The following is a 14,598-nucleotide window of genomic DNA, read 5'->3' as shown; positions in this document are numbered from 1 at the left end:
GTTAACTACCTACAGGAAAGATGTCAATAAGATTGAAAGAGTGCAGAGAAAATTTACAAGGACGTTGCCAGAATTTGAGGACCTGAGTTATTGGGAAAACTGAATAGATTAGGACATTATTCCCTGGATTATAGAAGAAAGAGAGGAGATTTGATACAGATATACAAGATTATAAAGGGTATAGATGGGGTAAATTCAAGCATACATGTTTCCACTGAGTTTGGATGAGACTGGAACTAGAGGTCAAGGGTTAAGGGTGAAAGATGAGATATTTAAAGGGAACATGAGGGGGATCTTCTTCACTCAAAGGGTAGTGAGAATGTGGAAGGAGCTGCCAGCAGAGGTGGTAAATGGGGATTAAATTTTAATATTGAAGAAACAATTGCATAGGTACATGAATGGGAGGGGTATCAAGAACTATGGCCCGGGTGCAGGTCAATGGGACTAAGCAGCATGATAGATTGGCATTGACTAGATGGGCCAAAGGGCCTGTTTTGATGTTGTAGTGTTCTATTACTATGATTCTAATGCGTGCTGCCACTAATTTGTAGCAAGTTACTGAATTCATTCATTATTAAGTTCAGCCTCAAGATTGTAGGGAAGACACATCCTAATGTTTCTTCCAATTTCACAGAAATGTAGAACCCTACGCTGTCTCTTAATTTATCTTAAGAATGTAGAACAGAAGTGCACAAGCATTGGCTTTTCAGCCCAATTGTGTAGGTCATAGTATAATTCTCCCTGCAGCTGTATCAGGAGAACAAACATTCAATGTGGTCTTGCTGCACTATGCTATGCAGGAACATGCTCGTACAATGAGACAAATATATTACCAACTATCTCCCTCTTGGAAGAAACTGAAGTGATATATCCTTTTCTCTAACTTCCACAATACGTAAAGAGGTCAGAACATTGTATTGATTAGAGGATAAAAGTATGCTTGATCACCAAACTGAATATATGCTTACCTCTCACAACTGCCAAGCTAACTAAAGATTTATTTTGGAGACTCGTGAAACAGCAGATGTTGGAATCTGGAGCCACAAACACTCTGCTGGAGGAACTCAGCAAATCCAACAGCAGCTGTGGGGGGAAGAAGAGCTGTTGGCTTTGGTCCTGATGCAGGGTGTCAACCTGAAACATCAACAATTCCTTTTCCCCAACAGATACTGCTCATAGATACGGCTCAAGGTGCTAAGTTTCTCCAGCAGATAGGTTGTCGTTTAGAAGAATAATTTTCATATTTTTGCGGGGATCAAGTTCAACTGTTTAACAACTAAGAAAATTTGCTAGATCGACGTGTGCCTGCACAACGTTTTATCAATGATTTTTCAGCTGTCTGGGATTTTAGTGTATTGATTGATCAGTGTGTCCTGAGAAATTATCAGGACTTTCCAGGATGATGAGTGGGTAGGGTCAGCATTTCCAAAATCAATCACATATCTAAAGTCACCTTAATTCAAAGCAGGAATATTAGAAAATGTTATCAGCATGTTATCAGTAATTTTTTAAGAACACATATTTAGGAAACTGCTGCATTAAGACAATAAAAAAGTCTGAGAAAAGAGATCATGCGTATTTCTTCAAATTCCATCCATTTCTGAACAGAAACAATCATTTGTTCTAATCTTGCAAATGGGTGATTCAACAATCAGAATCGTCGCCAGTCTCCTGATCTTTGAAAGAACCACCATTGCTTTTCTCAGTAGTGCTTGAATGTAAAACATGAAGGATACAGATAGATAGAATGCTTAATGATTAAACCTAAGCATTCTCAATGAACTCATTACAATTGAAAATTGCTCTAACAATTACATTTAATACATTAAAGCCACTGAACTGCTAGTCAGAAGCTAAGATTATTTACCCAATTAATTTGAGTTTGAAACCCCAAAGAGGATAAATTCAAATATTAAATAACTTGGAATGAAAAGCCAATTTCAGTAATGCTAGCCATTAAGCAGCCAAAATGTAGTTTAAAAAGAAAACTGGCTAACTGATAAGATTCCCAGAAGGAAATATATCATTCTTCCCGTTAGGGTAACGCATGACCCCAGACCCAGCTAAGTATTTGACTCATAACTGTCGTGTGGAATTACTCAGTAAACAGGGCAATAGGTCACCAAAGATAAATCTTTGCAGTTACGTCTACATTCTTAGATCTAAAAAAAGCTTTTCTTATATAGGTGTTTTAAAATGTTTCAGATGAATTCAGCAAAATTCGGCAACTAACTGCACAATTAAATACCAAATTGAAGAATAATGGTGATTAGCAGAGGTGAATCTGTCCAAATTATGTGCATGGAGGTCATGGGGGAGTGAGGCAGTGACAAGAAGGGTGTTGTGTGAATTTAGGGAGTTAGGAGATAAACTAAAAAGTAGGACCACAAAGGTAATAATCTCTGGATTACTACCAGTGCCACATGCTAGTCAGAGTAGAAATAGGAGGATATTTTAGATGAATACGTGGCTTGAAAAATGGTGCAAGGGGGAGGGATTCAAATTTCTGGGGCATTGGAACCAGTTCTGGGGCAGGTGGGACCAGTATAAACAGGACGGCCTGCACCTGGGTTGGACTGGAACCAATGTCCTAGGGGGAGCATTTGCTACTGCTGTTCAGGAGGCTTTAAACTAATGTGGCAGGGAGATGGGAACAAGTGCAGAGAGACAGAGGGGTGTAAAATGAGGGTAGAAACAAAAAGTAGTAAGGTGAAAAGTAAAAGTGGCAGGCAGGCAAATCCAGGGCAAAAAGCAAAAAGAGCCACTTTTCAACATAATTGTGTAAGGGCTAAGAGTGTTGTAAAAACAAGCCTGAAGGCTTTGTGTGTCAATGCGAGGAGCATTCGTAACAAGGTGGATGAATTGAATGTGCAGATAGTCATTAATGAATATGATATAGTTGTGATCACAGAGACATGGCTCCAGGGTGACCAAGGATGGGAGCTCAACATCCAGGGATATTCAATATTCAGGAGGGATAGACAGGAAAGAAAAGGAGGTGGAGTAGCATTGCTGGTGAGAGAGGAGATTAACGCAATAGAAAGGAAGGACATTAGCCTGGAGGATGTGGAATCAATATGGGTAGAGCTGCATAACACTAAGGGGCAGAAAACGCTGGTGGGAGTTGTATACAGGCCACCTAACAGTAGTAGTTGAGGTTGGGGATGACATTAAACAGGAAATTAGAAATAAGTGCAATAAAGGAACAATAGTTATAATGGGTGACTTCAATCTACATATAGATTGGGTGAACCAAATTGGTAAGGGTGCTGAGGAAGAGGATTTCTTGGAATGTATGCAGGATGGTTTTCTGAACCAACATGTCGAGGAACCAACTAGAGAGCAGGCCATTCTAGATTGAGTATTGAGCAATGAGGAAGGATTAGTTGTCAATCTTGTCGTGTGAGGCCCCTTGGGTAAGAGTGACCATAATATGGTGGAATTCTTCATTAAGATGGAGAGTGACATAGTTAATTCAGAAACAATGGTTCTGAACTTAAAGAAGGGTAACTTTGAAGGTATGAGACATGAATTAGCTAAGATAGACTGGCAAATGATACTTAAAGGGTTGACGGTGGATATGCAATGGCAAGCACTTAAAGATCACATGGATGAACTACAACAATTGTTCATCCCAGTTTGGCAAAAGAATAAACCAGGGAAAGTAGTGCATCTGTGGCTGACAAGGGAAATTAGAGATAGTATCAAGTCCAAAGAAGAAACATATAAATTAGCAAAAAAAGTGGCACACCTGAGGACTGGGAGAAATTCAGAGACCAGCAGAGGAGGACAAAGGGCTTAATTAGGAAAGGGAAAAAAGATTATGAGAGAAAGCTGGCAGGGAACATAAAAACTGACTGATATGTGAAAAGTAAAAGATTGGTCAAGACAAATGTAGGTCCTTTACAGTCAGAAACAGGTGAATTGATCATAGGGAACAAACGCATGGCAGACCAATTGAATAATTACTTTGGTTCTGTCTTCACGAAGGAGGACATAAAGAATCTTCCAGAAATAGTAAGGGACCGAGGGTCTAGTGAGATGGAGGAACTGAGGGAAATACATGTTAGTAGGGAAGTGGTGTTAGGTAAATTGAAGGGACTAAAGGCAGATAAATCCGCAGGGCCAGATGGTCTGCATCCCAGAGTGCTTAAGGAAGTAGCCCAAGAAATAATGGATGCATTAGTGATAATTTTTCAAAACTCCTTATTCTGGATTAGTTCCTGAGGATTGGAGGGTGGCTAATGTAACCCCACTTTTTAAAAAAGGAGGGAGAGAGAAACTGGGGAATTATAGACCGGTTAGTCTGACATCAGTGGTGGGGAAAATGCTAGAGTCGTTTATCAAAGATGTGATAACAGCACATTTGGAAAGAGGTGAAATCATCGGACAAAGTCAGCATGGATTTATGAAAGGAAAATCATGTCCAACGAACCTTATAGAATTTTTTGAAGATGTAACTAGTCGAGTGAATAGGGGAGAGCCAGTGGATATGGTATATTTAGATTTTCAAAAGGCTTTTGACAAGGTCCCATACAGGAGATTACTGTGCAAACTTAAAGCACACAGTATTGGGGGAATGGTATTGATGTGGATAGAGAACTGGTTGGCAGACAGGAAGCAAAGAGAGGGAGTAAACAGGACCTTTTCAGAATGGCAGGCAGTGACTAGTGGGGTACCGCAAGGCTCAGTGCTGGGACCCCAGTTGTTTACAATATATATTAATGATTTAGATGAGGGAATTAAATGCAGCATCTCCAAGTTTGCGGATGACACGAAGCTGGACGGTGGTGAGGAGGATGCTAAGAGGATGCAGGGTGACTTGGATAGGTTAGGTAAGTGGGCAAATTCATGGCAGATGCAATTTAATGTGGATAAATGTGAGGTTATCCACTTTGGTTGCAAGGACAGGAAAACAGATTATTATCTGAATGGTGGCCGATTAGGAGAAGGGGAGATGCAACGAGACCTGGGTGTCATTGTACACCAGTCATTGAAGGTGGGCATGCAGGTACAGCAGGCGGTGAAAAAGGCAAATGGTATGTTGGCATTCATAGCAAAAGGATTTGAGTACAGGAGCAGGGAGGTTCTACTGCAGTTGTACAAGGTGAGACCGCACCTAGAATATTGTGTGCAGTTTTGGTCCCCTAATCTGAGGAAAGACATTCTTGCCACAGAGGGAGTACAGAGAAGTTTCATCAAATTGGTTCCTGGGATGGCAGGACTTTCATATGAAGAAAGACTGGATCGACTAGGCTTATACTCACTGGAATTTAGAAGACTGAGGGGGGATCTTATTGAAACATAGAAAATTCTAAAGGGATTGGACAGGCTAGATGCAGGAAGATTTTTTCCGATGTTGGGGAAGTCCAGAACGAGGGGTCACAGTTTAAGGATAAAGGGGAAGCCTTTTAGGACCGAAATGAGGAAAAACTTCTTCACACAGAGAGTGGTGAATCTGTGGAATTCTCTGCCACAGGAAACAGTTGAGGTCGGTTCATTGGCTAAATTTAAGAGGAAGTTAGATATGGCCCTTGTGGCTAAAGGGATCAGGGGGTATGGAGAGAAAGCAGGTACAGGGTTCTGAGTTGGATGATCAGCCATGACCACACTGAATGGCGGTGCAGGCTCAAAGGGCCGAATGGCCTACTCCTGCACCTATTTTCTATGTTTCTATGTGTGCATGTGTGCATGAAATCCAGTGCAGTTTTGTTTATGACTCAAGAACAGCTGTGTATTGGTGTGTGTAAAATGTGACACAGCTGTGTGTGTTTATGCATGTATTTGCAGTTCCCAATTTGTAAAAGTAAATAAATTAAGACTAAGCTTTCCAAGTGAACATTTGGCCGTATCCTGCTTTGAACTGTGCGGTAGGGTAAGTAAAAACTGCGGCGCAAAGGATGTTTTCCCTTGTTAATATTTAAACTGAAATGAACCGCTGAGGGTAATCACGGGAAGGGCAAAAGGTTTTTTCAGACCACAATGACAGAAAACTTCCGAGTTTAAACGGAAATCTGAGCGATTGGGGATGATTTGCAGAGACGGCTTCCTCTGGGGCTGGTGATGAGAGTTTTCCACCTTTGTGATCATACAAAGTCTTTATTATCTAAACGGCAATAACAGTGAAGTTAGACAGAACAGAGGGCAGAGGTGGATGTAAGAAGCTAGGGTTTGGGGAATGTTGCTCAGAAGCAAATGAAGTAAATCTGAATTTGAAGCAAATTGTACCTATGTCATTTCGTCGCTTTTTTTCTTATTCCCTAATTTTGCTCTTAGAATTGCGATTACATGCTTGAGTACGTTTTCAGAGAAGTTTAGATTATTATTTCTCCCTTGAAATAGAAACAAAAAATAAAACGATGAGAGCAGGGAAACAAATTTTGAGTGGCAAAGGAATCACCAAATTAATGCCAAGTGAAGGAGAGGGAGTCAGGCTGCTGGGGAGAGGAGGGAGGGTGAGTGGTTTCTGAGGAGAAGTATATCCATTTCAGAAAAAGATTTTAACTGAAAGTGAAGGGTGGAACTGAACACGAAAGATTTGTGGATATACTGAGAGAAAAACAAAGGGTTACAAGATGCTGTAAAAAGACGAAAAAAAACGCTAAAGCTGGGATCAGAAGCCAAGAGAAAAACATAACATACTGTAAATACTATCACCTGCCGCTTGTATTCCTTCCCTTCCCCTAACACCTTATTCTGTCTTCTCCACCCTTTCCTTTCGAGTTCTGATGAAGGGTCACGACCCGACACTTCGACTCTTTATTCCCTTCTATAGATGCTGCCCGACGTAATGAGTTCCTCCAACATTGTGCGTGTGGCTCTGTGTGACGGGCGGCATGTTCCAACATCTAATTTGTTTGTTGCAAGCTTTTTTCGCCATATAGGCTGAGGGGAAATCATTTGTCGAGCGATGCTCGAGGAATAGCCAGAATAGGAGTCGCGAGGGTCAAACCAACCCACCGCTGTCCACCACAAGGAAACAGAGATCTGAGACAAGGTCTTGTGAGTTCTCTGAGCAAAACAATTGCTCGGCTTTAATGAGCAAGCCTAGTTATCCGATTTGGCTGTTAAACGTCGGAATAGGAATCGACTGAAAGCTTATTTCACACCCCTACACCCGGGTGTTTTAGTCAACTTACGGAGAAGTCCAGTTGTCTTTAAAAGTACAGTATTAACTGCTACTACATTTGGACATTTCAGTAAATGTTGGCTTATCTGTAAGTTATCTGCACAAAGACAACAGAGGGATTACAAATTTGGAAATAAACCAAGGCCCCTGTTCATTTTTTAAATCAACCTGTTTGGCTGGGAAGATGTAAAAAGGTGCGGGATACGGAACGGGACAAGAAAGAATTTGTTTTGTTAAGGTATATTGACATAAACGGCAATTAAGCAGCGATTGGTAGTTTTGCAGGATCTGGTCGAGCCAAGTGCAGCAGACAAGCTGGTTAAAGACCAAAATTTCAAACGTTAAAGACTGCCGTAAGAAGGATCTAATCTGTCTCTTCCTTATACCAAAATGAACAAGAATCTGGTTTTCATGGTGGATTGGCCACGCTTTTCCTGTATTCATCGAGATTCACATTCTCATCATTTGCAAGTTCCTTGCCACCATGGAGAATTTCAGTAAACCTTTGTTAATTGACACCCACAAACATCTCAAACCACTACCTTGTAAGGTATGCATTGCAAAGTTAGCATGAAATCCTTCCAAAATTTCCAAATTAATCAGAATAACCTTCAGATTAAGAGCTCTAACTACTTCACATTAACCTTGAAATATAGTCTAACGTGGTCTTTGTTTTGAAAGTACAGTCTGGAAGCATAATGTTCACCATAACCCATAACTGCTTTGTACATCCTTGTTACCTCAATTCCCTTTTGAGTAGATATTTATCTGCTTCGACAAGAAACTGCCAACAGATGTAGCATCAAATGTTTATACTGGAAACCATATTGTTACTTGCTAATTATACCCATATTTTTCATTAGTTGTAACTGGAATAGTGAATGGGAAAACAACATAAAAAGGACAGACTAGCTGAAAATACTAGTTCATATCAAAATTCGCATTTCCTTACCCTTTCCCTTCCCAGAGTGATTTTTCTACAACACATATTCAACTTTATTGTCATGGCATATATGCCTAGGGTATAAATGCCATGAAAAATAGCTTTCTGCAGCATCAGTTGCACTCTGTTTTGCAAGCATCCAAGAAGGTACTAGAGTAAAAGCAGAGGTAGTCAGCAGAACAGGAAGCAGCTGAGTCATAGAGAGATAGGGCACAGAAACAGCTGCAGCAGCTCATCTAGTCTAACTGAGCATCCACAACTAATCCCTCATTAATTCCATTAGTTTCACCATATTCTCATCAACTCGCCCAGATTCTTCCACTCACCCACGTAGTGCGATCACACAAGTTGAGTAAGATGATTTCCTAAGTACTTGTCTATTGGTGGGTCCTCAGGTAGCTGTAAAGGCCAATTTGGGATCCAGATATTCTGGTGCAGTGTGGCCATGAGTAAGTGGTGGTTGCCCATTCTCTCCTGTAGCTGCTGCTTGTTCTCTGTGGCACAGCAGAGCCTGCTATCATGTAGCGCAGCTCCCTTTTGAACAGATTTCTTCCAGTTCCATTGAATGAGTGGAAAGTCTTCCCAGAGTTTTGATGTGATGTTGATTTTCTTCAGGCTGATTTTGAGGTTACCTTTCAAACATTTCACTTGCCCACCAGAGGCTTGCTGACCCTCCTTCAACAGGGGGTGAAGGATCTGTCTGGGGAGATGAGAGTTAGGTATCCAGGAGACATGACCTATCCACCAGAGTTGGAGTTCCTTTATCATAGTGGAAATGTTGTTCACATTGGCCTCTTCCAGAATGCTGCTATTAGTTCATCCGTCCTTCCAGATGATCCTCAAAATCTTTCATAAAGTTCTTTGGTGGTCTGGTTCTAGGACTTTCAGGTGTCTCCTATAGAAGGTTCATGATTCAGCTCCATAGAATAATGTAGGAAGGACTACTTGCTCTATAGATGAAAACTTTTGCTTGGACCTGCAGGTCATGGTCTTTGAAGACTCTTTCCCCTAGTCTTGCATAGGCTCCACTCGCATTACTCAGACACTACTCAATGGCTGATCTGAGTCCATGCTTGTTATTGAGGAGAGAATGCTGCCAAAGTAGGGAAAGTTGTCTACATTTTCGAGGGTGATATCATCAGCTTTTATGAAGGAATGGATAAATGGCAGGTTGTGTGGTGTCTGATATAGGATATATGTTTTTATATATTCAAAACAAGACCCAGGGTTCTATATACCTTTGCAAAGGCATTCATGATACATTGGAGGTCTTAGTCAGAGCATGCTGTGTATACAAGTATATCCACATACTGAATCTCTGTGATACTGATGGCACTGATCTTGCTCTTGGCCATGAACTTGTTGAGGTTGAAGAGCCTGTTGTCCATTCTATACACTTACCCACCAGTCACCCACGTACTAGGGACAATTTATAGTGGCCAATTTTCCAAATCAGAAAGTGCTGGAAATACACAACAGGAAAGGCTGCACGTGAAAAGAGAAACAGAATTAACTGAGAAATAAAATCTTAGAAAAAATGCATTGAACTTGGAATATGGAGATCAAATTAAATATCTGTGATGAGATGAAGACCAGGAAAGACAGAATGATTCCGTTCTCTTTTGAAGAGGCGACCAAAAGGATTGACAAGAGCAGGGTTATAGATGTTGCCTACATAGATTTTATCAAGGATTTTGACAAGATCCTTCAAGATAAACTTTTCTGGAAGATTAGTTCACATGTATCCACAATGAGCTAGCCCATTGGATTAAAAAGTGGATTGAAGGAGAGAGACAGTGTGTAGAATTACAAACACAAGAGATTCCACAGATGCTGGAAATCCAGAGCAACACACACAAAATGCTAGAGGAACTCAACAGGTCAGGCAGCATCTATGGAAGTCAATAAACAGTCGACATTTCAGGCTGAAATGATTTTTGCAGGATGCACATTTTTGCTAGCATGGGGGACTAAAGAAGGTTGTCCACAAAAGAACATTGGGGTTTAGGTCAACTTGGATAGTGAGCCATGAAGGGTATGGAAACAAGTTTGAATCTATGCATTTTGAGAAGCTAAACCAAGGAGGGACATCCAAAGTGAATGGCAAGACTCCGGAGAGTGGTATAAAACAGAGAATGAAAGAGTCAAGTACTGTATATAGTTCACTGAAAGTTCAGTATAGGTGGACAAAATAGCGCTTGGCACACTTGCAGGAGATTGGATGCAAGAATGGGGACAAACAGTCATTGATGGTACCACCAGATACAAAATACTGCAGATGCTGGGAACTGAAATTCAATTGAAAATGTGGCCTGCTCATCGGGCCACTTCTGGGGAGGTGGATAAAACTACAACTGATAATCTTTCATCAGGTGTTGCCAATGCTGACATAATCGGGAAAGTCTGTTTATCTGAATTTACTAAATTCTGTGTGTCCTGAGAAAGATATGTATGTTAAGAGAAGACATTTTCTTCCTCGAGATTGGGGCTTCGCGAGACCAATGTAATATGCAAAATAAGAGCTAGCGAGGTCCGAGTTAGAGCAGGCTATTGAACTAAAGTGACAGGTTCAGAAGATTGCATTCACTGTGAATGAGGTGCATTAAATTGGAGGAAACACAATTATATTTCTACAAAATGCAGCTGCCCCTATTTTTTTAATAAACAACCGTCTCTTCTATAAATTGTACTCGACATTTACTTCGAAGCACAATAGTTCGCCAATGCTGGAATATGGAACCAAAAAAAAAACAAACTGCTGGAGATACTCAGCGGGACAGACAGTCTCTATGGAAGCAAACGAATTGTCGATGTTTCTGGTCGAGTCGCTGTATCAGGACTGAGAACGTGGTGTGGGGGGGGGGGGGGCGGATGCTGACTATAAAGAAGTGAATGGCAAAAGTGAGACAGGAGCTAGCAAGTGATAGGTGGATCTAGATGAGGAAGGTTTGATGGGCAAATAGAGCCAGGAGACGTGTGCAATCTCCATCCACTTAACGTGCAACACCACTATAAATGTGTTTTTTTTTGATGCATCGTTTACTCGTCTTACAAGAAATATAACCACGTTATTTCTATCCCGGCCATGTAGCTTTTAATGCTAATATATTATGTAAAGCATAAACTGTATTGAATTAGCTGTGGATCTAACATTATAGATGAATAACAAATCCCCGTCTTGCAAGTTTTTTAAAGAAAGCCGGTCACTTATAACAAATTTGAAGTTTCCTTAGCTTTAGTTAAGTTCTAATTTAAATTATCGCCTTTAAATTAAAAAGAGCAGCTGGGGGAGGGGGGGAGTGGGGTGGGGGAGGGTTGGTAGGAATGTGATATTCTAAACGTTCCTAAAGGGGGCGCTCCAGTTCCCTACCATTAACCTTCATACCAAAAGACTTTCCTATAATTCTTCACAGAGCCGTCTGCGTTAACATCCCTAAGGCATCGCAGTCTGGGGTGGTTTCACTTTTTAATGTCCCAGTGTCTTTGTCTTTAGATGGGACTTTTAAAACGTAGTAGTTTCTAACTTGTAAAACTGACTCATTTTAACATGGTCAGTCTTGAGTATTCGTGGTGCCACGCCACTATTGACAAAATGCGTAGAACAATTTCAAGGAATATCGTATGCATTGTATTTTTTTTGCTATGCAAACAGGGGAGACTATAGAATAGACAGACGCGCATCTGCCCCTGAATCTGGATGTGTTTCCCGGCTCTTTTGACTGGGACGTACAAGAAGGATGCAAGGAGCCTCTCGTCTCATAATCTCCACTTAAATGTACGTGGGTGTCCCGCGGCGAGTTCTGACACTGTTGTGATTCTAACTTAAATGCATTTCTGATTCTCCACTTGTTGTCGGTAATTAAATAAGCAGCGTTGGTGGAAACATTTAAAGCGATTAATCAGGAAAAGTGCATTGGATCGAATGATGGGAAGGCGGGTGGAAATGTCAACTCCGACAGTTAGAAATGAGCAAAGCAGGGCTGTCAGAGTATACAAACTACAGCGGGCGTTGCTTTAAACAGATTACAGCAGGGACTTTGTCACCTGGAAATCACATCGTGGAAACTGTGATTTCACCTTTAAATACTCTCTAAGAAAATCGTAGAAGTGATAAATATTTAAAAGAACAACTTGTAGCTGGCTGGCGCTTTTGGCATACAAAGCATCTCAGTGCCTTCAGTGCTCGTGTCTGAAAGATATGTTAAACAAAAGACGGAGGCATTCAAGGTGACCAGTGGCAGAGTAAGTAGTGACTGCTGTTGGCACGTGCTCAAGTTAACTCCAACCTCGGGCGAAGAGCGAGAACTCACCCTTAGACATTACAACCTACAGCCAGAAGTTAGCATCCCCTTCGTGTTCAGCATGACAACATGGATGATATACAAACCACCTCTCCCCTCCCACTCTTGCGTGTTTTAGTAAGATTGCACCATGGTTCTCTTCATTTCAAAGGGAAATGGGTTGTTGGTGAACCTCGGCGGCTGGGTGTCACTGACTGCAGTGCCTTGATTCAAAACACAGGTCTACTGCTTTTGGTGCAGTGGGCGACTGGTTTCCCCGTCGCAGGACAGCTTACTGCTAAACATCGCTTATTAACAGCGATGTTCTTTTAATATCCCAAAACATCTGATTAATGTAAAACAAACATTCAGTGTTTAATATGGCATACTTATCAACCGCTGATGGAAGTTTAAGTCTCGGTGGTTTGCGACAAACTGCTACATTTGAATCAGTTGAAAACTATGTTGCGCACCTCTCTGAATATCCTCCCATTTGTATGTTTACTCCCCCCCCCATCCCCACCCCCCACCCCCTTTACACAGCACGTCATCTTTTGCGTTTGCTGCACTGCACTCACGCGGGAAGCGGTTTTATTTTATTGCATCGGTTTTGCTCACATTGCGGGTTTTCGAAGGTATTTCGATTCTACTCATTTCAGACATTTTGAGACAACGCATCCCAAAGTGAGGGGTTGGGGTACAGACTTAAAAGACGGCCCCTTGCTTCTACATGACCCTCGTTCTGTGTCTTCTCTCCCTTTGCACTTCACAGACACTTTGGGGATCTCTTTTATTTACATCCTCCAACGCTCCTGTTGCTTTCAATGTTACACGCAACAGGGTATAAAAGTTCAGCGACAGACTGAACACACTCGTCTGCAGTTGCGTTTTCAACTAATTCCTTGGGCATTTCACGGAACACTCATTCAGTGTCACAGAGGTGCGATCCAAGTGCGCTTAGCATTTTAATGATACAAATTTGACATTAACTCGTTTCAAGGCGTCCAAGTACAGAAACCGAAAGTCAGAGCGCCTCGCTGGATAAATGGAGTGAGTAGTTTGAATTGGCGTCTTTCTGTGAGACAGTTTTCACGGCAGCAAGTTACTAACAGAAAAACGAACGTGAGTGAAGGGTTCTCTTTCTTTTATAACTGCGATTCACATCAGGGAGGTGGTTAAGAAATTGGGTCGGAGTTTAGATTTGGATTGAGACTGAGTTTGTAAACTTCCACTAGCCAGTCAGACTTCTTTAATTCTCTACATTTTTCCTGCTTACCAAGCAGAATTAAACAAGCACCTTGCCTCTTGGTAAAAGACCCCTCTTGTTACCCTGAAAGGGGTTAACCCAACTAATCAACTACGGTTTGAAGGCTCTGTTTCTCCGTTTGTCGCTATCCTTCAGCACCAAGTCGCCACAGAAATAGCCCATCTATGTGTGCGCGTGTAGCATGTGTGTTTAAAGTGGAGTCAATGAGCACTTCCTTACCTATAGTTGTGATCACTGTAATAGCAAAATAAAAGGACCCAGCGAATTTCCACTGAACCCCAGCTCTATGGGGCTCCGCTTGCATGATGATCACCTCCAGCTGCTTGTAGTCTTCATCGCTGATGTTGTACTTGCCCTTGAGCCCGATCTGCTGCTCCTTCAGCTTGCCGCCCTGCTCCATTTCGAACTCGGACTCGAGGGCATCGAAGACAGCAGCTCCCACCAGCAGGTAAGTGAACGTGCAGATGATCAAGGATAGTGTTCGCACGTTCTGCCGCTTCATGGCCTCCAAAAAACGGCGTGTGAGCGGCTCATGTCCGCTCTCCCTTCTATTCTCCAAACGCCTGAGGTCCACCGAGAAAGCCCGGGTACAGCAGCCAGGATCCCGGCAGCGGCTGTTCAAGTTATCCGACACGTACTGGTCCTCTTCAATGGTTTTCTCGGAGGCGGACAGACAGAGCAAGCTGCTCGATCGCCGGGACCAGGATCCCTGCAACCTAACTCTGCGCAAGACCTGACCAAACCAAGTCGTCCCAGTGCGCAGGGCCATCAAAACAGCACGTTCTGGGTGGGGGGAAATGCTGTTCGCTGAGCGATCTGTTCTCAAAGGATACGGTCGGGGATCCGAGGCGCTGTGGTCTGCGTCAAAGCCGGCTGGTGACAGTGAAGAGACGCTTACAGGGCGTGGGATGGAGCTAGTGGGCTTGGCGGATCGCTGATGGATCTGACAGGGGTACCCACCACGTTGGATTAGATCTGA

General features: G+C 42.2%; 1 protein-coding gene across 1 annotated transcript in view; it reads right to left on the bottom strand.

The window, feature by feature from the left end:
• Window positions 1–14,136, bottom strand: part of kcnk9 (potassium channel, subfamily K, member 9) — an 88,559-nt gene extending 74,423 nt beyond the window's left edge. Inside the window, exon 1 of the mRNA XM_059950775.1 lies at window positions 13,839–14,136. Within this exon, the coding sequence (XP_059806758.1) occupies window positions 13,839–14,121 (283 nt within the window). The 5' untranslated portion in view covers window positions 14,122–14,136. The remainder of the gene's footprint in view (window positions 1–13,838) is intronic.
• Window positions 14,137–14,598: the final 462 nt, after the last annotated feature.

This window comes from Hypanus sabinus, chromosome 1 (assembly GCF_030144855.1).
Source record: "Hypanus sabinus isolate sHypSab1 chromosome 1, sHypSab1.hap1, whole genome shotgun sequence".
In the NCBI taxonomy this organism is placed as follows: Eukaryota; Metazoa; Chordata; class Chondrichthyes; order Myliobatiformes; family Dasyatidae; genus Hypanus; species Hypanus sabinus.
Note: the sequence above shows the minus strand (reverse complement) of the source record. Positions and strands in the feature narration are given on the sequence as shown.